This window comes from Leguminivora glycinivorella, chromosome 3, assembly GCF_023078275.1.
Source record: "Leguminivora glycinivorella isolate SPB_JAAS2020 chromosome 3, LegGlyc_1.1, whole genome shotgun sequence".
Taxonomy (NCBI): Eukaryota; Metazoa; Arthropoda; class Insecta; order Lepidoptera; family Tortricidae; genus Leguminivora; species Leguminivora glycinivorella.
The window spans coordinates 4,889,186-4,917,084 of record NC_062973.1 but is presented as its reverse complement, the minus strand read 5'-3'; the positions used below and the strand labels follow the sequence as shown (position 1 = coordinate 4,917,084).

The 27,899-nt window shown below is 37.7% G+C and overlaps 1 protein-coding gene across 1 annotated transcript; it reads left to right on the top strand.

Moving 5' to 3' along the window:
- Positions 1-369: 369 nt before the first annotated feature.
- Positions 370-27,899, top strand: LOC125224859 (probable cysteine protease RD19D). Its single transcript, XM_048128357.1, has 5 exons — positions 370-761; positions 1,484-1,604; positions 3,361-3,545; positions 18,534-18,641; positions 27,621-27,899. The coding sequence occupies exons 1-5, from the start codon at positions 536-538 to the stop codon at positions 27,761-27,763; spliced, it is 783 nt and encodes a 260-aa protein (XP_047984314.1). The 5' UTR covers positions 370-535; the 3' UTR covers positions 27,764-27,899.

The window sequence follows — 27,899 nt, the reverse complement described above, 5'->3', positions numbered from 1 at the left end:
TTTGAATAGTCGGGTGCAAAAAATGTTGCAAAAAAATTCATGACTTTTTAAAGACCAAAATGGAGTAAATAATTGTATTGGAATGTTTTAGGTATGACAAGGTTAGAAATAATGTTATCACAAAGGCGGTTTAACTGTAGTTAAAATATTCTAGGTAATTATTTTATGAAATTACAAGAATTATGAGCCGTAAATACTCGTACGATAGCACGGAGGTACCTAAAAACAACGAATGCCTTAAGTATAATTATATGAGTATATAAACGCCCTGAAACGACTGATATCCACAGTTACAAGTAATCTACAAGTGAACATGTTAGTTTGGGCAGCATGGGCGGCGGTCTGCCTCGCCGGCGCAGTTACAGCGGCGTCTCATCTCGATAAACCACACTACGACCTACGCCACGCCGAGAATCTATTCAAAAATTTTGTTAAGCAGCATGAAAAAGTATACGACCGAAGGGAATATTTAGAAAGGCTAGAGATTTTCAAGGAAAGTTTAAAAGATATTAACTCTCGAAATGAAAAGTATCCTATGACCGTGTTTGCGATAAATCATTTCTCCGATTTAAAACCTGAGGAGCTGGAGTTATATAGCGGAGTCGTGCCTGTGAGGAATGTATCAGAAGCTTTTGCTAATACCGCAAGCACTGTGTCTAGTTACTCCAGTTTACCTGAATTTGATTGGAGGAAAATGGGGGTCGTCTCACACGTCAAGGATCAGGGGAAATGTGGCAGCGGGTATATATTTAGTGCTATAGGTAGGTTTGCCTTATTTTATTTTGTCCAATTTATGTACTATTAATTAGTATTTATCTTATTTATATATCTCCCGGCCGTATCCGACCATGGTTACTGTTTTCAACTCCTTTGTTGAGTACGTTGATGTGCTCGCATGTGGCTCACGTAGCCGAATTTATTTGCGAAAACCCGTGCACACGACGGGCATGACAGCACACCGTTAATGTAATTATATGGAATAGCCGCAGGAGGACGGGCCTTCAGCTCATCCCGTCGGATATCCAGTTTGAAAAGTCGACGGGACTCAGTTATTTGATTTCTTAGCGACAAAAGATCTCCACACAGGGTGGTCGGTGGTTTGCTTCTCTCAGAGAAACGGGTCAATTTCGCAGCTCTTCATCATGTGGCGTTTAAGCACATCTTTAAACCTGAAAAGTTGTAGTATGTTATTAGTCACAATATTTTTTAACGAGCTACGTATCGTCACTACTTTTAAAAAATCTCGTATCTCACGCTGTTCCTCAAAGTTAAAACGCAGTACGTCTATCTATATGCATTCCATACATACTTACTACAATTTGCTTTTCATTGACAGACGAAGATACAAGTTTTTTTTAAAGTAGTGAGGATATTATTATTTAAGATTAATCAAATAATAAAATAAGGTTATACCTGTTTTTTAGGTGGCCTCTCACACATTCTGAAGAGAAATTATGTTTTTGCTTATTTAATATTTTTGCAGGTGCTATGGAAGCCAGGTACAACATGAAGTATAGACAGTGCTTGGCGTTCTCTGAGGGCCAGGCCCTTGATTGTTGCAAACACGCCGGATGTTATGGCGGCGACCCGTGGCTTATCATAACGCAAGTTTTATTTTTTAAACTAAGGTGAAGTGCAGCCGAGTCGGGCCAAGCCTGCAGTGTGGATTACTTCCACCTCTGGCAAAAAGTAAATCAGCACAAGGCAGCCCCTTCCTTCCGGGCCTCTAAGTACTAATATACTGACGTACCTAAGAGAAACACTTTATATGGGTCTTTTTATGTACTTTTTTTTTATTTCAAGTCCAAAAAAACTACGGCAGATACGTCAATGTCATAGCTGTCAATGTCACTTATGTCACTGTCAAAATACTATTCAGGATACGTCAACCTTTTAAATAAAAACATTCTTTATAGCATATAAAAAACCCAAAATACAAAATTATACGTATGTTTAAATTCGCGACTGGTGATGCGTGGTTGATGTTTTTTCCCGTGTTGTGTGTGTGTTTCTTTTGTTTTAAATCTTATCAGTAGATATAATTAGTGGCAACGTCCGCCACAAATTATGAATCTTGGTCATTGGTATTTAGATTAGGGGTATTTGTAACAATGCCTAACTCCTTCATGCACGTTTCCAGTAATTAACTTACTTACACCTAAAATAATGAATAAATAAATCAAAAATTTATGCACTAAAGATGGCATTTGTCAGCCCGGTGCAATTTCTGCAAATGTGTATTAAACTTAGTCACACAATATCTCAACAGGAAACAAAAATTTAACAAAAAACAAAAACTCAACAAGGCAGAAATCACCACGGAGCACAATAAATTTTCAAAAATGAATGAAAGTTGATGAAAGTGACAAACCCTGGTGTCATGGCCGCCTCCGAAAAAAAGAACGACCATGACAACCATAAAACGCGATGTACACAATTTCATTAATAAGTCAAGTCAAGTACAGTACAGTATATTAAAAAAATATATCACAATGTCTGAGGTTTTCTTTACCGTAAAATAATGTACCAAACGTTATTAACACCTGAAGTGATACAAACGCAAAACCAACTTTGCAACCAAAAAATATGAAAAATATTTTTTGTATTCGGGCGTCCTAGTATTTATGTAAATAAGTAAATACTATTAATTATTTAAGTCAAAGAATTGAAATTATCAATAAATAAATTATCTTTGCGTGTGCTTTTATAAAAAAAAGATTACACTATCTTATAAACATTTTCTTGCAGTAGTAACATCGTAGTAGATTTTTTGGACTTGAATTCGCGTTTGGAGTAGTATAGTTACAATAATCTATTCAATCCCTGCTCCAATTCGAATGCCCCGCCAAGCGTTCATTCTACTTGAAGTTTATAGATTATTCTAAATTCAAATAGGGGACTACATACCTACAGCCAGTCACCGAACATAAAATGCTGCACAAGATTTCATTCTGTATATATGAAACTTGGAAATATCCGTGGAGTCAATAAAATACTCGATAGTCCAATGTATATTTGTGCGGCCGGCCGACCGCACAGGCAAACGAACTGAAGCAAACTGACATGTTTACATTATGTGACATTGTCTATTCAACCAGCACGGGAAGCATGGTCGCGCGCGCACTATTTGTAAGTGCGATAGGGACGGCCTGATATTTTATCGTCTATCGCGCGACCATGCTTCCCGTGCAGTAGAGTTTATAGTGGTACACATACGAACTGTATGTGGTAAAAATATTTTCTTATACTACACGTTTACGAAGGGTTGTTAACTGCCCAAATTATCATATTTATTAACAAGCATTTCAAATGTTGACTGTACTTATTCAGCAACCGACTTTTGTTTCTTTTTTATTTAAGTGGATACTGGTTCCTCCCAGGAGTTATGCTGGAAAAAGACTACCAATATCATCCAGAAAGGCAGACTTGTCAAATTAGCAAAAAGGTAGTTACCCACGTGATACCTCAAGTACTGTCACAACTGGGGGTATTCAATGAAAACTATTTGCGTTCTTTTCTAATAAGCTTTGGACCTTTGGCTATCTGTGAGTATACTACAGTGTATTTCGCCGTGTGCCTGCTATACGGCCACAACTCAAAATTTTTAATTTTCTGGATTATTGCAGATTCGTATTCAAAATCGTTCAATTTACGACCTTACTTCGAGAGCCATAGCAAAATAGGTCCTTAAGAGCCTTTTTCTCACAAGTGGCTGTATGGAATTGACCATAAATTGTCAGAAGATTCCCTGCAATACGGCCACTTGCCAGTTTGTTCGCATGTAAACCGACGGCCGTTTTGAGTTGTGGCTGTATAGCACACATTTTAAATGTAAGTTTTGAGTTGCGTCCCAAAAACTTGAGTGATATTTGCAATAAATCCCTTTAAATATTGTGTCAAACAGTCAGTATCAAACATATTATTACAAAACTAGCTTTTACCCGCGGCTTCGCCCGCGTAATAAAAGTATTCATTAAGATTTTCATTTGGATCCGTAGGGACCGTAGATTTCTCTGTAGGTATATTTATCTGCGATTATTTCGATTGCACATAATACTTTTGCTTGCAATGATTGTAGAAATATTACACATCGACCACAGCGTAGGTAATTCTATATACGCTGGGGAAACCTTTATAAACATCCCACATAGCCCGTATTTCGACACTATGATCGGTGGGTAAAAAGTACTTTTTTATATTATCCCTTACAATTTTTTACATTTTGCTTATACTTATCGCAAACGTAATCTTCAAGCAAGCAAACAACGATCGTCTTAGAGCACATTGATTGTAAGAGACCGCCGACCGATTATCCGTATCCCTCTAACGATACCCATATTATCCGTATCCGTATCCGTATCCGTATCCGTATCGCTGTCGCTATCGCTATCGCTATCGCTATCGCTATCGCTATCGCTATCGCTATCGCTATCGCTATCGCTATCGCTATCGCTATCGCTATCGCTATTGCTATCGCTATCGCTAACGCTATCGCTGTCGCTATCGCTATCGCTATCCCTATCCCTATCCCTATCCCTAACCCTTATCAAGATGTTTAATGATATAACACTTTAAGTTCTCGCGCTTTGTACACATATTTAAAGTCACATACAGGTCGAACGCGATTAATTAACATTATTTTTACCTTTTTTCCCAACGTTTCGGCCAGGTTGCACTGACCGTGGTCGCGGAAGACTGACGTCCCAGCAAAATGTCACCGGAGATGTAAACAACACAAAACTACCCGATATTAATTTATATAAATGTTCGGGGTAGACAAATAAATATAATCTACCCGCTTTTAGTTAATGTTTATTTCCCACCATGTTTATTTTAAAGGTAAAAATAATGTTAATTAATCGCGTTCGACCTGTATGTGACTTTAAATATATGTTTAATGATTTCTTATCAAGTGCTAAAATATAAAGTTTCATGGTTTTATCTTTTAAAATTAAGAAATCCCATACAAACTTTCAACCTCTTCATCCCTTTTTTTCGAAATAAAAAGTAGCCTATGTTCTGTCTCAGGGTCTAAAGATTGTCTGTTCCAAATTTCATCAAAATCGGTTGCGTGGTTTAAGCGGGAAAGCGTAACAGACAGACAGACAGAGTTACTTTCGCATTTATAATATTAGTATAGTAAGTATAGTATATAGTATAGTATAGTATATAGTATAGTATAGTAAGTATGGAGTATGGATGGATGGATGGATGGATAGTATGGATAGTATGGATTACCAGCCCGACGCCGAATCTACTACACAAAATGATTAAACAAATCTCAACTTTGTTTTCTTACAAGTGCAGTTCAATATGTCTCATTACTAAAGTCATAATTATTTTTACCAGTCAGTACACGTTGTTCTCTACTTAAATTATTAAAAAAACTAGACTTAAGATATTCAACGGCATTTGTCGAAAGTGTCTTAGCTGTCACAGCGGACCCCAGGCTCCCATAAGCCATGGCAAATGCCGGGATAGCGCAAGGAGGATGATGATTTGTCGAAAGTGTCTTAAAATCTGCCCTTTTTCCGCTAAACTTGGTTATGGGGCACTCGAAGGCTATATGGTGCACCGTCGGATCTGGGTGGCCACACTGTCACTCCACAGACTCGCACCATCTCCATCTGCACCACAAAGATGAGCAGTTTCCGATGCCTGTCCTGATACGGTTCAGCCGACACCAAACCTGTCGAGGCTCCTTTAATCACACCGGTCGGGCCCCAGTATCGAACTCGTACAGCTCTGTAGGAAGAGCTCTGGCTATCCAGTCCATTATCCATGCCTCTAAGGGGCTTACTTGTAACCCACTTTAGTGGAATTCAATTTGGGGGTAGTCGAGACCTCAGTCTGAGAGCCTTTAGCGCGTCGAGGTCTCGGTGGATGGGTAAACTTGTGTCTGCTCGAATCTTGGCGATTTCACGAAATAGGCACTTTTCTCGGCGGAAGTTTAGAGGTAAAATATGAGTCAGCACCGGCAACCAGTGTGTGGGAGTTGGTTTTAGGCAGCCTCTGATGAGTCGCATAGTGTGGTTCAGCTGGGCGTTACCGCGGTAGTATGGGTGCTGTTTAGCCACACCGCTGAGCAGTACTCGGCAGAGGAGTAGACTAGGGATAGTACGGTTGTCCAAACTGTTGCTGCGCTGGCACTCCAGGAAGTTCCAGTAAGCTTGTGAATGATGCTGTTCCGGGTCTTGAGCTTCGCAGAGAGGCTGGTCAGATGTTTCTTGAAATTCAGGCTTCTATCCAGGGTGACACCAAGATACGTAAGCTACAAAGTTTTATTTGTTTCAATTTTAAATAAATAATATTATTTGGTAATGACGTAATATAATGTTGATGATTATAAGCTACACATAATTATTGTTATCGTTACTGTCAAAGTTCGTAAATAAAATTGTTTTAACTATTTGATGTTTTTTCATATATATTTGCATGATACCTTTATCAAATAATATCGTTTAATTTTGGACGCATCTCAAAATCATAAAAAAATGTTTCTGCAATACAGCCATAACTCTAAATACCTGTCTTTCAGGCATTGTATCTTAAAAAAAAGATTTTTTTTGCGAAAAGTGTCGTGATCTTATGGAGGGTTATATCATTCCGAGTAAAAATAGCTAAATTTCAAATTCATAGACCTAAAACTCAAGAAGTAAGATCCTATTTAACAGCCTCAACTATACTCTCAAAACTTTGAGACGCGATTTCTCGAAAAAATGGTTTTTTGAATTGTGGCCGTATAGCAGGCACACGGCGATTTATATGTATAGTTAGTAGGTAATTAACACTAACTAATGTAACTTACCTAATAGTTGCGTGCAACTAAGTACGCTTCCTAAAAGGGTTAAGGTAAGCTAGGTTTTGGCTACGCATACATGCATCCTATACGTATATGTACATGTGTGTGTGTGTGTATGCATAGCAAAAACTTATATATATAAATATTATACATATATCTAAAAAAACTATGAGGTATTTTAGCTTGATAAGTGTATGGGAGCCTCGTCTGCCAACAAACCACAAAGTGGTTTGGCAGAAGATATGTAATAGGGTTAAGCTTTACATTCTGAATAAACGTTTTTTTTTTTTGTTAATACACTGAGAGTTAAAACAACCAGTTTACATGTTCTTTCAACAAGTTTTTTGGTTAAAATAGCGCCTACGTGCTTTTTGGTTCAAACAAGTTAGATTTTGGAACGTGTAACTATTGTGTTTTTATAACTGAATAATAGCGCCCTCTATATATTTATGGAAACTCTTTAGTTGATAAACTCTTTTGATACTCGCAGTGTAATAGTTGTCTATGTATTTCATTTGAATATGGAATAAAGTGCTTTTGCTATTCTGCCACCGACGACATCGTTTCTACTTTATAGGTTATGTTCCCAGTAATTTAAATTTATTCTCGCAATTTATTTTGCTGATAGAGAATTGTGATGCTGATGCTGCGCTATTGTGTTTAGTGTGTTCAGTGTGTAATATGTCGTCGTCGTTGTCCAGCACAAATTATGCTGTGAGTGTGCCTAAACTTAAAGGCCGTGAAAATTACGCAGAATGGGCTTTCGCGGCGGAAAACTTTCTTGTTTTAGAAGGGACTTCAGCGTACATTACAAGCGCGAAGCCGGAAGACACCGCTGTTGACGCGAAAACCAAAGCCAAATTAATCTTAACGCGTTCACTGCGTTACGGGGGTTTTTGAACCCCGTACGCTGTCATCACTCAGTGCGGGTGAGAAAAATCGTGTTCACTCCGCTGGTGCGGAAGCTGTATTTTGGTCATTTTTACAACTACGAAAATGACAAATATACATTTGGATTTCTGTTCAAAAGTATTATTTATTCATATATTAAGTATATACGGGGTCTCAGGAACCCCGTACCGACCAGGGGACAAAAATTACCTTCTAGTGCGATACGGGTCTCCGTGAGCCCCGTAAAACAATTTGCTGGCCCGTACGGGGTTGTGGGCATAGTATTGCTAGTGCAGTGCTTACTGAAATACTTGTTATCGGCAAATTAAAAATGAAGCGCTCGAACCACACGTTAGAACTACTATATTCCAAAAACAAAGGTTATCCCACACAATAAACGTCAAAATCACCACAAATTGACATCTAATTGCAGGCAGGTAATTAAATATATGTTTTTAATATGTAAAAACGGTGGTGGTTTATCTTATTTTATTTATCTTTGTTACTTAATTATATTAACTACTTTCACAAAAATACAAGAGTGCGAAGTATCATATTTTTGATGTGTAATTTTTTTATTAAAACAGCATATACATCGATTTTTTTATTTCCCATCACTACTAATTTATCGACCTTAATACATTACATGCGTTACGGGGTGTACTAAACCCCGTATTTTTTCAATTTTAGTGCGATACGGGGATAAAATAACCCCGTATTTTCTTTTCTATATAATCTTCTGAGTTTTTATCGTATCCACGTGCGGGGATAATGAGACGTAGGAAATTTCATACTCTTACAGTTAGTCGAAAAAAATATTGGAAAATCTAATATTTCAGGAACTTACAGCACTTTTAACAGACTTAGGCGTACGGGGCACTTTTATACCCGTAACGCACTACGATGTAAACTATTACGGGGCGGATTGGGCCTCGTAACGCACTAGATTTTGGGTTAAGGTTTTGGCTTGCCGCAGCGAACGTGTTAACGATTGACCCGTCGCTTTACGTGCATATCAAAGACGTAACAACGACAAAGGAGCTTTGGGACAAACTAAAGAAATTGTTTGATGACTCAGGATTCACAAGGAGGATTAGTTTGCTGAGAAATCTTATTTCGATTCGTCTGGAAAATTGTTCCTCTATGACGTCTTATGTCACGCAAGTCATAGAAACTAGCCAAAAGTTGAATGGAACGGGTTTTAAGATTAATGACGAATGGGTCGGATCGCTACTTCTAGCTGGATTATCCGACAAATATTCGCCAATGATAATGGCGATTGAGCATTCAGGTATCTCTATATCTGCTGATGCGATTAAAACCAAATTAATGGATTTGGAAGAGGACAGTGGTGACGTAAGTGGAGCATTTGCAATGTTTCGGAAAAAACGGTTTGGTCACAACACTAGCGGGACCAAAGACAACAATGCTCATATGTCAACGTCAAAGTCAAACTCAAATTTTTCAAAACAAAAGATGATTTGTCACAAATGCAAAATGCCGGGTCATATTCGTAAATATTGCAGATTAAGTGATAACAATAAGAGTTCAACTGATAGTAAGTCGCAAGAACATAAACAAACAAATGCGTTCAGTGCAGTGTTCATGAGTTCCGATTTTGGGAAGGACGAGTGGTATGTTGACTCGGGATGTAGTTTTCATCTCACTGCAAACGAGAACTGGATCAAAAACATGTCAAGCGAGCTTACTACGACCGAGATTGTAGTCGCGAATAAAGAAAAACTACCCGTGAAATGCTGTGGCAATGTAATGATTACGACATTTACAAAGAAGTGTGAATATGAAGTCGTAGTTGAAAATGTTTTGTGTGTCCCAAGTTTGACAACGAATCTGCTATCTGTCAGCGAGTTAATTAAAAACGGAAACACAGTTAAGTTTACGAAAGTTGGTTGTAATATTTACAATAAAATTGGAGAGCTTGTTGCGACAGCGTGTTTGATAAATGGAGTATACAAGTTAAATGTCACTGAAGTTTTTGGAGCTGCTGCAATGGTGTCAGGAGAGACATGGCATCGTCGTCTCGGACATTGCAACAGTAACTACTTGAACAAAATGCAGGACGCCGTGGAAGGGCTCACACTTGACAGTAAGATTGATATTTCTAAGTCGTCATGTAAAGTGTGTTGTGAGGGAAAACTGACACGTTTGCCTTTTCCACAGAGTAACACCAAATCTACAGAGCTGCTCCAAATCATACACACGGATGTCTGTGGCCCCTTTCAAAATGTATCTCTTGGAGGTTCCAGATACTATATAGTCTTTGTCGATGACTATAGCCGCATGGTGCATGTTTATTTTGTAAAGAATAAAAGTGAAGCGTTTGATTGTTTTAAAAAATATAAAGCTTTGACAGAAAACCAACTGAATAAGAAAATTAAAATCCTAAGAAGTGATCAAGGTAAGGAATTCTGTAATAAAGATTTTGACAGTTTTTTGAGTAAAGAAGGAATTATACATCAGAAGACAAATGCATATACACCAGAGCAAAATTCATTAGCAGAACGCTATCATCGAAGTATAGTCGAAAAAGCAAGATGCCTGTTATTTGATGCAAAACTGGAGGACAAGTTTTGGGCAGAAGCGACTAATACTGCAGCATATATACTTAACAGGACTGTAGTGTCAGCTCTGAATGGTAAGACACCTCTTGAGATCTGGACAGGCAGAAAGCCAGATATAAGCCATCTCAGGATCTTTGGAAGTGTGGTAATGATGCATATTCCCAAGGAAAAACGGCTCAAGTGGCATAAGAAAGCCGAACAAGGGATATTTGTGGGATATCCAGATGATATAAAAGGCTACAGAATATATCTTCCTAGAACCAATGACATCACAACCAGCCGAGATGTGGTGGTGATGGAGAACCCTTTGCCAGCAGTTACCACAGTTGAAATTGAAGAAAAACCCATCTCGGAGAAGGTAAAAGATAGGATGTCATTGGATTCAGTGGGGGATGTTTCCAATATTTCAGGTAGTGAATATTATGATGGAGATGATACATATCAGCCAGAGGAAGAGGACTCTTCAGACTCAGCTTGCAGTATTAACAGTGTTGTGGAGGTCATCCCTGAGGTGAGAAGGTGTTCCGAGAGGCAAAGGCGACCACCAGAGAGGTATGGTTTTTCAAATACTTGTATAGGTACAGAGAGTGGAGGTGATACCTGTGAGCTTACGCTTGAAGAAGCGCTGGAAGGTCCAGAGAAAGCTCAGTGGTTGGAGGCCGTCCATGATGAACTGCAATCCTTTGATGACAATGAAGCCTGGGAACTCGCCGATGCACCCAAGGACAGCACCATTGTGAAATGCAAGTGGGTATTACGTAAAAAGTATGACAGTGACAATTCAGTGAGGTTTCGTGCTAGACTTGTAGCAAAAGGCTTCACTCAGAAAGCCGGTGTTGACTATACAGAAACTTATTCACCTGTTGTCAGGCATACAACCTTACGGCTGTTGTTCTCTTTAGCAGTACAGTTAGGGTTAGAAGTTACTCACTTAGACGTAAAAACAGCCTTTTTAAATGGTGAGTTAGAGGAAACTATATATATGCAAATACCTGATGGTTTCGACTGCCCTGAGAGTTCTAAAAAGGTATTAAGACTTAAAAATAGAGATGGGCGGCGGGAAAATACCCGGGGTAGATATCGGGTATTTACCGGGTATTTACCCAATCTACCCGATATTTACCTTTTCTACCCTAATGGGTGGGTATAAATAAATATTGTAATAAAATGGGTCATAAATTGAATTTAATCGTGAAAAAATGTTTTGTTGGTATTGTATAATATATTTATATTTTATTAATATAGTTCTATAAACATATATCGAAGTATTTCTTTGAATAAGGAATTTGTTAAATATCATTGACATGCTTGTGTGTTTGTTACCTCCTCCTCCTAAACGGCTGAACCGATGGGGATGAAATTTTGTGTGCTTATTATAGTTCCTCTCAAGTAACAATTTCTGGTCCTATAGTGGTCGAGGACACCAAATTAAATCACACTAAATGGTCCTATAAATAGTCTATATTGGTACTGTAGAGCCGATTTGGCGCAATTAAGGAGCCATTTAGTGATATAATAGGCCTATAACAGTATCATCCGTGACGTTTAAGGTCTATAATGGTGATGTGCTGAATAGGTGGGCTGAACACTTTAATGCCTTGCTTAATGTAGATCGTACAGCAGATCTATCGCACATTAGCTTAATACCTCAGCTGTCCACATTTGTAGAGCTGGACGATCCATTATCGTGTGACGAGGTCGTTCTTGCTATCAAACAGCAGCAGAATAAACGAGCGGTCGGCATTGACTCTATACCAGGCGAGTTGCTGAAGTACGGAGGTGAGAAGTTGCATTCGTCGGTTTGGGAATTTTTTGTTCGTATGTGGGAGGAAGAACATGTCCCCTCTACTTTTAAACTTTCACGAATTAGGGCCCTCTACAAGAACAAGGGTGACCGTGCTGATTGTAACTCTTACCGAGGTATTTCGCTTCTGTCCGTTCCTGGGAAAGTCTTCGCCAGAGTCCTTTTAAACCGCCTTATGAAGCTTTCCGAAGAGATTCTACCGGAAACACAGTTTGGCTTCCGTCCTAATCGGGGTACCTGTGAAGCCATATTCTCGCTGCGTCAACTGCAGGAAAAAAGCAGGGAACAGGGACGAAGACTGTACTTCTGCTTTGTTGACCTCGAGAAGGCCTTCGACAGTGTCCCCCGTGAAGCTCTGTGGATGGTGCTAAGAAAGCTAGGGTGCACAGATAAGTTCGTTCGACTCCTGAGACTTCTGCATGACAACATGGAATGCTGCGTCGCTGTGGATGGCGAAGAGTCCAGCTTCTTTCCCGTTACCTGTGGGGTGAAGCAAGGCTGCGTTCTAGCGCCAACACTCTTTGCTCTCTACTTTGCTGTGGTTGTCCGTGAAGTTTTGCAGAGTCAGAGTTCGTCGAATGGAATTCGCATCCGTTTCCGCACCGACGGTAGGGTTTTTAACCTGGCCAGATTCAAGGCTCACACTAAAGTCTCGCACGCTGTGATCACCGAAATCATGTACGCGGATGACTTATGCTTCGTTACTGAATCCCCTGGAGACCTGCAGCAACTTGTAACCGACTTTCATGAGTCTTGCTGCAGGTTTGGACTGAAGATCAGTGTCAAGAAGACGGAAGTGATGTCACTAGACATCCATGGTCGCGAGACACTATCTGTCAGACTGGGGGACGATGTACTGAAACAGGTAGATAAGTTCCGCTACCTGGGGAGCACTGTAACCTCTACATGTGACCTTGACTCTGAAATTAACAACCGGATTGGCGCCGCTGCTGCGGCCTTTGGTAAGCTGGATGCAAAGGTATTCAGCTCACATGATCTGAAATTAGCGACAAAGATCTCCATATATATGGCTGTAGTTCTCCCTAACATCTTATACTCCTCTGAAACGTGGACCGTATATCGCCGTCACATCCGCACTTTAGATAGATTCCACCTGAGGTGCCTCCGCAAAATCTTAAAGATCAGCTGGTCCGATCGTATACGGAACACCGAAGTTTTGCGAAGAGCTAAAGTAGGTGGGATCGAATCTTATATCATGCGACGACAACTTCGTTGGGGCGGCCACGTTTCAAGGATGGCTGAGGGTCGGGTGGCTAAGCGCATCTTTTACTCGGAGTTAGAGGAGGGCAAGCGAAAGCATGGCGGACAGCTTCTTAGGTATAAGGATGTGCTTAAGCGCCATATGAAGAACTGCCACGTGGACCCATTTTTGTGGGAGAAGCAGGCGGCCGACCGCCCGGTATGGAGATCTTTCGTCGCTAAACAAATTACCGATTTTGAATCCCGTCGACTTAAGGACCTGGACATTAGACGGGATGAGCTAAAAGCCCGTCCACCAGCGGCTATTACTTATAATTATGCCAATGGTGTGCTTTGCTGCCCGTCATGTGCACGGGTATTTGTTAACAAACTTGGCTATGCGAGTCACATGCGAGCGCACCAACGAAATGGAGATTGAAGCAGTCGCCGTGGTCGAAATCGGCCGGGAGAGTATATATATTATAGTATCAATGTATGCTATAGTAGCATTTGAGATTCCGTTATACAGGTTATTTTGTTCTATAATAGCAGTTGCCGTCACTTTTAATGCGAAATTTCTAAAATAATTTAATGTGTGTAATATTTAACAAAAACTGTTCTAAACGAGGAACTTAACGAAAAGTGGCGTGTGAACTTGTGAAGTTTAGTGTCAATTAACATAATTTGGATTTCGTATATTTCCATCATTACTGCAAAAAGGTATGCGATGGAAATGTTACCGTTAAAAGAATATTAGTTTAATGGAGTATTTTAAATGCGCCCTCGATTTATACATGTTTTGAATAAAATAAATAATATAATTTAATACAATAAAATTATTGGCACCACAGTTTCTACTATGGATCCAAGAAGTAAAACATACGCTTTTATAGTTCGACTATATCACTTATCATACGCATTCATTGCCATAAGCCCGCCATCGTGGATTCAATTAGGGTTGCATGAGAATTTAACTATGATCCAGTTTAACTTATAAGTTCTTTATATAGAAAACAATACTTGTTTTCAATGTTTTACTATAGAAAGATCTTTTAAACAGTATTAATAAATGTTGTTTTCTTTTTAGTATGACAAATCTAAACTACAATTGGTCGCTATGTGTATTTTTAAAGTTAATTTCTAGAAAAACACTGTACGGAACCAGATACCGCATCTTTGGCCTGATTTCATAATTACGATGTATAAACACCATAAAGCAGCCTTTTAAGGTCAAAATTGTCATTTAAAAGTAATCGTTTTCTACTCGTATATATCTGATTTGGTTTATAAAACATATAGTAAACTCAGCTATAACGCTATTGTGTTTTAAGGGTGATTCTCTGTAAGGATGTTCAACAAACAGTCCCTGGCAATGATTTTTTGAAATATTTATTAATGAAATCCTAAATAGTTAGTATAATTTAATAAAACCCATTTGCCTTAATTAAATTATACAAACTATTTCTGATTTTATAAATAAATATTTTAAAAAATCATTGCCAGGGGACTGTTTGTTGAACATCCTTACAGAGAATCACCCTTAAAAGAGATACCGAAATCATTATTCAACAGGTCTGTGATATTTAAAGAGTCATTGTGGCGTATACGGCGATGAGATATAAAAGGCATTAGAAAACGACTATAACCTTTTCAAAGCTATATAAACGTATCCTGAAAACTTCATTATACAGAAAAATAGCTCTATAATGGTATTCATATCACTACTATACAGTGTTAAATACTATAGCAGTGTTTTCCAAAGCCACTATATCCCAAAATAGTGGTATAGTTAGGTTTTAAATCTGTTAAAACACAACTACTAAAAATACTATAAGCGGCTTGTTGGTAACCTTAATAGCGCAAATTGATTGCATAACAGTGATTTCTAACACCATTATACAGTAATATTGTTCTATAATAGTCATATTTGATCCTGTTATAGACCAGGCCTATAGCGGCTCTATAAAATGGTGATATAAACGTTTACATCACTTCCTAATAACACCTTTTAGCTGTATAACGCAACAACTATAGCGGCTTGTCGGGAACCTTAGTAGCGCAAATTGATTGCATAGCAGTGATTCCTAACACTATTATACAATAATATAGACCTATAGTAGTCATATTTGATCCTGTTATAGACCAGGCCTATAGCGGCTCTATAAAATGGTGATATAAACGTTTACATCACTTCCTAATAACACCTTTTAGCGGTACAAGCTTATAGAGCTAAAAGGTGTTACTGGAGGCTTTTATACGACAGGCGGTCACGCCGAAAACCTTTATACGACATCTATAGTAGCTTTTAGCGTCGAAAACTAAAATTATAGCACTAAAATGTTACTTGCTGTTTGTTTGGTAAAGCCTACTAGGTATCTAGCCGAAGTCCAGTATCTAGCCGAAGTCACATAGAAGGCATTATTACAGTCTGAATTCAAAGCAAGTGTTAATTAAAATCACACATGGACGTGGCGCTTGTTTAACTAAGTACAGACTAAAGTATAAGTATCCCATAAATAAAAATAAAAAAAAGTAACTGACCGGTCAAGTGACTTATTGCACCCTTTCAATACGGATGCAACTACCTGGCGTTTTGCAAAGCTGTGACCTCATTGGCTAATGAATTTGAATTTGTCTGTCCACCGTGTTTAAGTTAAGTAAGTTATTTTAATACTTAGTGGGCCTAAAACATCTGGGGAATACAACTTTTTAATTGAATGTGGTAAATTACACATGATATATGGAATATTTGGAATCTCTGTTAACATTTTAATATTAGTTAGTCAAATATATATATTTATTTTAGTAGAAAAATATATTTCAGTCATGTAAATTAAGAATAATCTTTAATTTCATAGATTATTTTTTATACCCGCTCATTTGGGTAGATACGGGTAAATACCGGGTAGATTGGGTAGATATGGGTATTTTCCCGGTATTTACCCGTCAGCGCCCATCTCTACTTAAAAAGGCTATTTATGGCTTAAGCAGGCTTCTAGGGCCTGGAATAAGAAAGTAGACACTTGCTTGGTTGAGAATGGTTATGCGAAATCCAAAATAGAACCTTGTCTGTATACAAAGCTTGATGGTGATCGCAGAACCATTGTCACAGTCTATGTGGATGATGTCTTTATCTTTTCAAATGATGACAATGAATGTAAACAAGTCAAAGACATGTTATCAAGTCACTTTCAAATTAAAGACTTAGGGACAGGTAAAGCAATGTCTAGGAATGAACGTTACATTTAATAAACTGGAAGGTTCAATCACTTTGAGCCAAGAAAAGTACATTGACAGTTTGCTGGAAAAATTTCATATGACTGATTGTAAAACTTTTGATACTCCAATGGAGAATAAGTTACATGTTGATTCAAGTCAAAATTTTAACAATGAAGTACCATATCAGTTTTGACCAGACCTGACATAACTTATTCTGTAAGTTATTTAAGTCAATTTAACAATTGCCACACCAATGAACATTGGTCTTATGCTAAACGGATCTTAAAATACTTAAAGAAAACTAAGAAACTCGGTATTAAGTATTCTAAGAAAGGAAATTCAGAAATTGAAGGTTTCGTAGATTCGGACTGGGCTAGCGACACTCAGGATAGGAGGTCATATACTGGGTTTTGCTTTTTAATGTCTAACGGTGTTATATCATGGGAATGTAAAAAGCAAAGGACAGTGGCCTTATCAACTTGCCAGGCAGAGTACATGAGTATTTCGGAAGCTTGTAAAGAGGCAGTGTACTTAAGAAACCTGCAGTTCGAAATTACCAATAAAATGTATACTTTGAACCTGTTTAATGACAATCAGAGCGCACTTAAGCTGTCGTCAAATCCTGTGTTTCATAAAAGGTCAAAGCACATCGACGTCCGCTACCACTTCATTAGAGAGTGTGTTTCTGATAATTTAGTTAAATTGCATTATTTGCCCACAGCTGATATGCCCGCTGATTTGCTTACAAAAAGTTTATGTGCAAAGAAGCATTATAATTTTATAAAAGCCTTAGGTATGGTTAATGTTTAATTTGTTTTACTATTATTAGTGATAGTGGGGGTATTGTGTTTTTATAACTGAATAATAGCGCCCTCTATATAGTTATGGAAACTCTTTAGTTGATAAACTCTTTTGATACTCGCAGTGTAATAGTTGTCTATGTATTTCATTTGAATATGGAATAAAGTGCTTTTGCTATTCTGCCACCGACGACATCGTTTCTACTTTATAGTAACTAGTACATTCTACAAGTTACTCGTCATTTGAATCAACAAGTCGATTTTGTATAATTTTTAAGAAATAAAAACCGCCGCCTTTGGGGTTCTGGTGAAAGCTACTTGCGAATGTTGGATTATGTAGAAATGTGTAGGTATTTTTTTAAACTGCTTTTAATGCTTTAATTATTAGATGGCAACAAAAGTCAATATACGTATAACGTTAAGGTTTGAGGAGTTTCCTCAATTCCTTATGAATCCGATTATAAGAAATCGAAGCTTGACAAAATTTGACTTGAATACTCAAAGTGCTTAACAAACATAACTAAATAAATGTAACTGTTCTGAACTTAAATGCATGAACTTCTTATAAAAATATCAAAGTGTGCCGTCCAGATTTGAAAAGTTATGTTCTGGCCATCATCAGCAGTTCCACTGCACCAAATGTCACTGTTCTGGACGTAAGGACAAGGACATGCTGTTCTTATAAAAATACCAAAGTCACTATAAGCGTGCCGTTCAGATTTGAGGAACTCCGTTCTGACCGTCATCAGGAGTTCCACTGCACCAAATGTCACTGTTCCGTACTGGTGAACACCAAACGAAACATTAATGCAGAAATATACTACAGTGTGTTACCAGCCTTCTTAAAGGAGTTGTTATTTAACTTAATCATGCCTTTAATTTAAAAATCAATAAAAAAATACTTTTTAGGTAGTAGTAAACTTTGGAGGTACCTAGCAAAAATAATATTGCCAACAATGTACGGCAAAGTCACTTGTCATCATGTAAGGGCAATGACATCTCATAAGTATTAGCGATGTGAGTCATGACAGTTACAAAGTATACACGTACATTGTACATTGAATGTGCGGATTTCTGAAAATTAATTTTGGAGTTAATTTAAATTAGTATGATTTATACGCTAACGATTGGTACCTTATAACGGATCATATAATTATCAGTTTTAATAAATTCCCGCATGGTGGCAACACACTGTGTAGAAATGGTTTGATTTTTGTAATTTTGTTTGATTTCAGGCTTAAATTCTGCGGATTTTAAACACTATTCTGGAGGAATTCTGGAACCTGACTTGTGCACCGGTAAACCTTTAGATCACTGCGTTCTCTTAGTAGGGTATGGGGAAGGTATGTAACAATTTAAATTTAAATTATATTAATCTTAATCGATCAAAAACACTACTAAAAGTACTAGTTTTTACTTGACTTTACTAGTTTTCAATTTGAAACTAAGCAACCCGCCGGGGTTCGCGCGGGGATAAGTATCGCATTTCCCATTGCCACGGCTCACGTAAGCCTGGAGTCTTGACAACAAATACCAAGGCTTCGTGTAGGCACTAGTTTATACGAAAGCGACTGCCTTCCTTTCATCACACCTTTTTTGCGCCATAATGAAAAAGGCCAGAATGGATTTTTTTGATTGGCTCTAGCGTCTTTATAAATAGATAGTTATTTGTTATACAAGGGGGCAAAGTTGTATTTTAACGCCGAGTGTGGAATTAAAAAACGAGCAAGTGAAAGAATTCTATAGTTGAACCACGAGCGAAGCGAGTGGTTCGAGAATAGAACCCTGAACTTGCGAGTTTTTTAACACACGAGAAGTAAATACATTTGCACCCGTGTGTAACACAAAACTTTTCCCCTCACTATATTGAGGAGACTACAACGCAAAAAATGCGTTTATCACTGCTTCCAGTAGTTCCACAGGTGGTAAATCATCTTTATTACTAGATTCACCTATTTTTATCAATTTTAAAGCAGTTAATTTGACTTTATTCAAGGTCGAATTACTTTACCCACTAGTGGATAAAATGCGTTTTTACCCGCTGGTATTAAAGGACAAAACACGTGTTTCCGAGCTAGTGAGGGGAAAAATATAAAAACAATGCGACACAGATCAAAATAATAATAATCTGTGTTGAAAAAATCATTGCTCTATCTTCGAAAACCAAGGAGGAAAAAGTCGAAAGAGTTTGTACTTATGGAGAATTGACTCCTCCTGTATCATCTTAATGTTGCAGTCACGACTGTCTTCATCCAATAACGTTTTCAGGGGAGTTACCATGACGTGCTAAAGCCGTTCAGTTTAGGTTGAGAGAAAGGGACGGAGCTATGTAACTGCTATGGGATCCCTTTCTTTCCCATAAAGTTGTTCATAATTTCGTTAGTCAGAAGTTGTTATTCATATATTTTGTGGTCATAAACATCACTAGTCATAATTTTTGTTACGAATAACGTTTAATGGTTCTAACAATAACAAACCATAATATTGGATATCATATAAAGTTGATGAGTATAAAATTGAAAACTATAACAATAATTATTCAGAAATATTATTAAGCATAATATATTTTGAAGCCCTACTGATTGTTCTTCGTATAGATTCAATGTCTAATATTCCTAAAGTATATTATATTTCAGACATCCCTTCAGACATACATATAATTACACAGAAAATTTTTATACATAAAATATTATTTATAACTTCAAAACAAAAAGTAACCCTATTCCTCAGGTAGGTTGTTAGTTTCCTTTGATTCCTTAGAGCGCAAATAGGAGCCCTGAGTAGCGGGGCTCTGTCTACTCACTGGTGGAACTAAATTGTTTTAAAAATAACACTTTTTCACGTGTAGGTTCGTTAGTTTCCTTTTGTACCTTAGAGCGGAAATAGATTGTTTCAAAAAGCAACCCTTTGCCTCGTGTAGTTAGTTTCGTTAGTTTCCTTTTGCTAGTTATCTTTTGTCCTTAAAAGCGGATATAGAAGTTGTCGACGTCAGTTCCTTGGCGAGACCAATTGGTTTAATAGGTGCCATGAAAATTTAATAAATACTGAGGAAGTTAGTAAGCCAGATTACAACTTACGAAAATGCAGACGAAAAAACATTGCAACATTTTTTATGGGAAACAATAGAGATCCCATTGAACGCTAATATTAGTGAAGAAACACATGGTTATTAATCATTATGACTTGTGACAAAATCCTTAGAACAATTATTCCAAATAAGTTTATTTCCTTCAACATTATGGATTTGTACAACTATGGACTTTGATTATTATGGCTAATAAATTTTATGACTAACAATAATTATGACTTTCAAAAATCGGAACTATAATTTCTGACGTTTAATTTTATGACTAGTGATAACATGACTAAGACAAATTATGACGGAAAACGTTATGGATAGTAAAAATTGTTAGATTTAAATGTAATGTGTATTTATATAATCTTACTATTTGCATGTTACCTATTATGTTACTGGCTTACAGCAAGCATGTCTATGCTTCATAGTATTTGAATTTTATATTTCGCCTGTTCTTATTTTTGTCTGCATGACAATATCATGTCACTTGATTTGTTTGTTTACTTTAGGATGCACGTTATTTAATATATCTTAATTATACCTAAACAGTCTCGTGTTATTTAACCATTGCGTACTCAGAAAGCTGCGCTACAATGGTTATGGGCCCAGAGAGCCCTAGGTATATTTAAAATTGAAGTCGAGTCAGTTTTAGGTCAACGTATTTTGTGGTACGTACGGTTGACACGGAAGTAAAGGTTGGCGTCATCGATTTAAACTTCTCTAGATACACTATCACCTACAAATTCGGCACTCAAAAGTGTCCGATCGCTTAGTTGCAAATGTGTGCGTCCAGTTGACAAACGAAAACTTCGCAATGTAGTAAAAACTACTTTCATTTTTTTACAAAAACAACGTTATTTCTTAGTACTTAAAGTTCAATTTCAAATGCAAGCAATTGGCGGTTATGACATTAATGAATGTGATCATCGCGAAAGCCATAAAATTTTATTACCGCAGATCGCAGGTGTGCATATTTTTAAAAAAATCTACGTCTTATTGCAACCAACTTAAGTTTAATTTCGTTTGCGCTGCAACAATCTAAACGCCATTTTTACATTGGGAACGAGGATGGACAGAGGCATCATGGGAGTCGCGCTATGAGATGAAAGGCGAGAATGAGGAAATTTGCGGTATTTTTGCGAAAAACTGTTTTAAAAAATCCTATTAGATAGAAAATTTCTTAAGGAACAAAACGTTTGGTATAACATTTTTCGAGATGTTGCGTATTTTAAGCGAAAAAAAATGAGTTTTTACTGTACGATATTTTTATTGATATTATCTCAAACAAAAAAATATATAAGGTACGGCGTGACAATTTGGACTGGGGGACAATTGCAACTGAACTGATTAATATCTCCACGTTTTGCAATGTTTGCATTATTAAATAGAGTCAACTGAGGTATATATATATATATATATATATGTGTGTGTGTGTGTGTAGGTATGTATATATAACATATGTGTGTGTGTGTGTGTGTGTGTGTGTGTGTGTGCGTGTAGTGAGTGTATGTGTAGCGATTATGTGAAGGTAAACAGTTGAGGGATTGTATGTGGTGTGTGTGAGGGTGCACTTGGAGAATATGAATTAAGTAGCTATTAAAACAAAGAAGAATTGAACGATGACATTAATTTATTATTCTACGTATAATTTCTTTCAAAGCTTTGTTTGGGTAAATCTTCTCTCCGCTCCTCAGCTATAATCTTGCGCCATTTTTCCCTTTCAACGTCTTGTTTTGGGAATCTGGAATAAAAAGCTTTTTTATTACTTAAAAACGAATTTGCTATTCCCGGGTTGTTTCTTTTTATAATTAAAGTAATTTATAAGATATGTATTAATATTATTGAATTGAAATCATTTATTTCAGACTTATTGGTCCATAATAATAAATAAATACATACATTATTAATATGAAATAGGCTTCTTTTACAAAAAATATAAATTAGCGACTCCATCATTCCATTTTGAACTATGTTCCACTTCATCCATCTTTTGTCGCCGTCCGCTCATTACTAGTATAGCGCGAGAGAAAGAGACAAACTGCGTAAGACCAAATCAAGGAATTTACTTTAATTATTCTAGAAAATAAATGTTTTTTGTAAGTTAGGAAGCCATTTTGACCACAAATGCATAACATTATAAAATTATTAACAATTACTTACCGGAAATACGATACGTCATCCTTTTTCAACGTATATAAGGTGTTATTTTTGCATTTTTTTACGGAGCACTTAGGCATGTTGCCGACACGGCGGATGAAGCGCTACTGACCGCCCAATTGTGCTTAGAACATTTTCAAGCACAATTTGCTGCGGACACATTCTAAGCCGTGATGGTGCATCTAGGTAGTTTAGATCGATGGTTGGCGTAGAGAGGTCAACAGGATGAGTACTACTGTGAAAATAGAACCGCTTACTCAAGAAAATTATGAAACGTGGAAAATTCAGGCCGAAGCGGTTCTTATAAAAAATGATGCCTGGAGCTACGTGGATGGGAGTAGCGTAAAGCCCGCCGAGGTGGAGGAAGCACGGAAGTGGAGCGTTGGAGATGCAAAAGCTAAGTCCGATCTTATACTTGCTATCAGTCCTAGCGAATTACGTCATCTGCGTGATTGTAAGACGTCGCGAGACTCGCGAGAGGTGTGGCTGAAACTGGAGAGCGTACATGCCTCCAAAGGACCCGCTAAGAAGGCGACGTTACTGAAACAGTTGTTGCTTCACAAAATGCAGGAAGATGGTGATATCAGGGAACATGTTATGCATTTCTTTGACGTCAGAAATAAGCTAGCTGATATGAAAATAGAGATGAATAAAGATTTAATCTCTATCATGCTCCTCTATAGTCTCCCACCAAGTTTTGAAAATTTTAGATGCGCTATTGAGTCCAGGGATGAGTTGCCAGATCCAGAGGCCTTAAAGATTAAAATTATCGAAGAGTTTTCTTCAAGGCGACAGAAAGGTATAGACGATGGAGCATTTGTTGTAAAAGGAAAATATTCTAAGCCGTTGAGTGGAGCAGGTGCCAGTAGATCTTACTTCAAAGGTAGATGTTGGAAGTGTCAAGATTATGGCCACAAAGCCTATGAATGTAAGATAAATGATAACAAGGAACGATACAAAGACAGTGCCGATAAGTATGTGTCGAAGTCTAATCGCGATGAACAAAATTATAATTATGGTCTTGTAACTTTTAATTGTATTTTAGACAATAAAGCTGCTGCGTGCGATGGGAATGAGGGCTGGATCATGGACAGCGGGTGCACCTCGCACCTGTGTAATGAGGCTCCTAAATTTGATAATTCTTTTACACCTGTATCTGGTAAGCTTAGCCTAGCCACAAATTCGTCAGCTAATGTAAAAGGTAAGGGCACAGTAAGGTTACTTACATGCCAAGATGATTTAAAAACATTTGTGGAGTTAAAAGATACATTATTTGTTCCGGATCTGAGATGCAATTTGATTTCAGTTGCAAGAATTACAGATAGGGGCTATAGAGTCATATTCGATAAGTATGCAGCTCATGTTGTGAATGACACTGGAAATACTGTCATGGTCGCAAATCGTTCGGGTAACCTTTATCGTGTCGAAGAACGGCTTGGGACTGCTTCAGCAGTTATTGGTAAGAATGATGATGTAAAGTTGTGGCACGAGCGCTTGGGACATTTAAACGTAAACGTATTTTAAATGTATGTGACATATAATATGAACTATTATGAATAAATATAAAAAAAAAAAAAAAAAAAAAAAGATTTGGTAAGGTTTTTGAACAAAACTGGCATAAAATTTGAAATGGCGGATTTGAATCAACTGTATGATTGTAGTATTTGTGCTAGTGGGAAAATGGTTGCGTCTCCGTTCCCGAGAGGAAATGGACCATGTGACGAGAAACTGAGGATTGTGTATTCGGATATTGTAGGTCCCATGCGTCATGAGGCTCTTGGTGGAGGAAAATACTTCATCACTTTTATTGATGATTCTTCTAGATGGTGCGAAGTGTTTTTGCTAAATAAAAAGAGTGAAGCGTTAAAATTCTTCAAGATTTATAAGAATCATGTTGAAAATTTCACAGGTAAGAAAATAATATACTTTCACACTGACAATGCAGGAGAGTATTGTAGTAGAGAGTTCGATGAATACTTGCAGGATGAAGGTATAAGAAGAAGGCTGACTATCCCTGGTACACCCCAGCAAAACCCAGTAGCAGAGAGGATGAACAGGACATTAACAGAAATGGCCAGGTGCATGTTAATATCATCAGGTCTCTCACCAGGATTTTGGGGCGATGCTGTACTGACTTCATGTTATATTCGAAATAGATGTCCAACTAGCAGCTTAGCAGGGGAAACACCCTATGAGAAATGGTTTGGTAGGCCTGCAACAGTAAGTTATCTGCAACCTTTCGGATCTAGAGTCCACATTTTAAATAAAGAGGAAAACAAGGACAAATTTGCTCCACGTGGAATAGACGGTATTTTTGTGGGGTATCCAAGCGACCGAAAGGGTTACAAGATTTGGTTACCACAGGAGCGAAAATTTGTCGTATCTCGAGATGTAAAATTTCAAAAGTTCATTGAACAGACAGACGAGCATGAGTGTAGTGAATTAGATCCCCTAGAAGTCAGAAATGAAGAGGTACAGATGGATACTAATAAGAGTTCTTCACCTGGTTTAATTGAAATAAGTTTTTCACCCAAAGGTATTGCTACAGAATCAAACCCTCAGAATGATCCAATTGAAACACAAATAGAGAGTGTTCAGGAAGTTAGAAATGACGTGGATCAGACAGAATCGCACGGGGATGACAACCAGACAGCAACGGTTCATGTGGAATCAATTGCTGGTCCGTCGCATACTCCCGTTCAAGATGTCGGCTCCTGTATTGACGAAGTCAAGGTTATGAAGAGAGGGCCTGGTAGACCGCGTTTAGAGAGAGGACACATTGGAAGGCCAAGAAAAATTTACCACATGAACGAAGTGAGACAAGAAGTCGAAGCAGAATGTAATGTAGAAGGATCGTCTGACGAATGTAATGTAGAAAGATCAACTGCCTGTCAAGATTATGCTGGTGTAACTAAAAGGATGCCAGATGTTGAAACAGAAAGTGGCTCAGAAGAATATTCTGACTGCCAGGAATTCGCTGGTGCTGCCCAGATAACTTTAAAACAAGCACTGTCAAGTGATGAAAAACAGAAATGGAATGAAGCCATTTTATCGGAGATAAAAAGTCTTGTAAATAATGACACCTGGGATATAGTTGAGAGACCAGTCGGGCGAGCGATAGTAGGTTGTCGCTACGTTTTAACAACTAAATTGAACATTGATAAGACAGAGAAGAAAAAGGCAAGGCTTGTGGCGAAAGGCTACAGCCAAAAATATGGTATTGATTATCATGATACTTTTGCTCCGGTAGTGAGATTAGATACGATACGATTGTTAACATCACTTGCGGTAGAATTGGATATGGAAATCCATCAAGTAGACATTAACACAGCCTATCTAAATGGTACATTGGACGAAGAAATATATATGGAGATACCTGAATTGCTTAAGGAAAGTCTACAGAAGCTCTTGGAGCTAGAGGAAGTAGGATCTGACACGTATGAACGAGCTAAGAAAATGTTAGCCGATATTAGCGCTGGGGGCAATGTCTGCAAACTTAAGAGGTCATTATATGGATTGAAGCAAGTGGGACGCCAGTGGAATGCCAGGTTAGACGACCAACTTCGTCGCATGGGCCTGAGATCATCGTTAAATGAGCCATGCTTATATTATGAAGACATCGACGAAAACTCCAAACTTTTTGTTGCGGTGTACGTCGACGATATATTAATAGCTTCACAGAATAAAGTTTACATAGAAAAGTTCAAAAAGCAACTGGCCAGTGAGTTTGAACTCAAAGACTATGGCATCGCAAAATATATTCTGGGTATTGACATTGACAGAAATGTCAAAGGTAAAATTAAGTTGTCACAACAAAAGTATGTTGAAAATCTTTTACAGAAATTTGGTTTTGAGAATTGTAAAGGATCCGTGTCGACTCCAATGGAAGTGAACTTGAAATTTGAACCCTTTAAAAGTGACACGAAATCCGAAGAGCAATATCCATATCGGGAATTAATTGGAAGTTTGATGTATCTTTCCGTTGGAACTCGACCTGATATTTCAAATACCGTTTCTAAGTTAGCACAGTTTGTGGAATCCCCGCGTAAAGACGCATGGGTGGTCGCTGCGAAACGCGTATTGCGTTATTTACAAGGGACAAAAGAGTATGGACTCGTGTTTACAAAGACTGGTAAGTCGTTAGAGGGGTATTCTGATTCTGATTGGGGAGGCTGTGTATTAGACAGGCGTTCATATTCTGGCTATGCTTTTGTATTAGGTGGTGCGTGTGTGGTATGGCGATCCCAGAAACAGAAATGTGTGGCCACGAGCACTTCCGAATCGGAGTATGTTAGTTTAGCGTCAGCGATGAAGGAAGCGATGTATTTGAACAGCTTGCTAACTGAAATCGGATTGGGTAAGTTTGCACAAGTAACCTTAAATGTGGATAATCGAGGAGCAATTTGTCTAGCCAATGATCCAGTGTTTCATTCCCGCATGAAACATATCGATATTCGCCATCATTTTCTTAGGCATGTCTTAAAGGAAAATCAGGAGATTAAGTTGGTGTATTTGCCAACTGAGTTCATGTTGGCAGATATATTAACTAAGGCTTTACCGAAAGTAAAGCATTACGAGTGTATGTCCGGTCTAGGAATGCATTCCTTGTTTTAATATTATGTTTTGTGCATTACTATCTTCTGATCTGTGCTGATAATAATTATAATATACACATTAAGAGGGCGTGTTAGATTTAAATGTAATGTGTATTTATATAATCTTACTATTTGCATGTTACCTATTATGTTACTGGCTTACAGCAAGCATGTCTATGCTTCATAGTATTTGAATTTTATATTTCGCCTGTTCTTATTTTTGTCTGCATGACAATATCATGTCACTTGATTTGTTTGTTTACTTTAGGATGCACGTTATTTAATATATCTTAATTATACCTAAACAGTCTCGTGTTATTTAACCATTGCGTACTCAGAAAGCTGCGCTACAAAAATCGGACTAAAAAATTATGGGAACCAATAGAGACCCAACTGCTATAGCTGTGTCCCTTTCTCTCAACCTAAACTGAACGTCTTTAGTACGTCATGGTAACCCCCCTGCATGTGCTTAACAGTGTTTATTTTTGTTACAGAAAATGGTAAAGAGTTCTGGATACTGAAGAACTCTTATGGAGTACTGTGGGGCGAGAATGGATACGTCCGCATACGCCGAGGGGTCAAAGCGTGTGGTATAGGGGGAAAATACTATACCGCAACTACCGCTTTTATGCAGTAGAGCTTTTAACCTCTCGTATGCTTTATTATGATATTTACATAATTATATATGTAAATGATTGATATTTTAATGTCAATTTTTGACAGGTGTCAAAAGCCTCTCATACCATCGGAAATATAATACATTTTGGATTTGC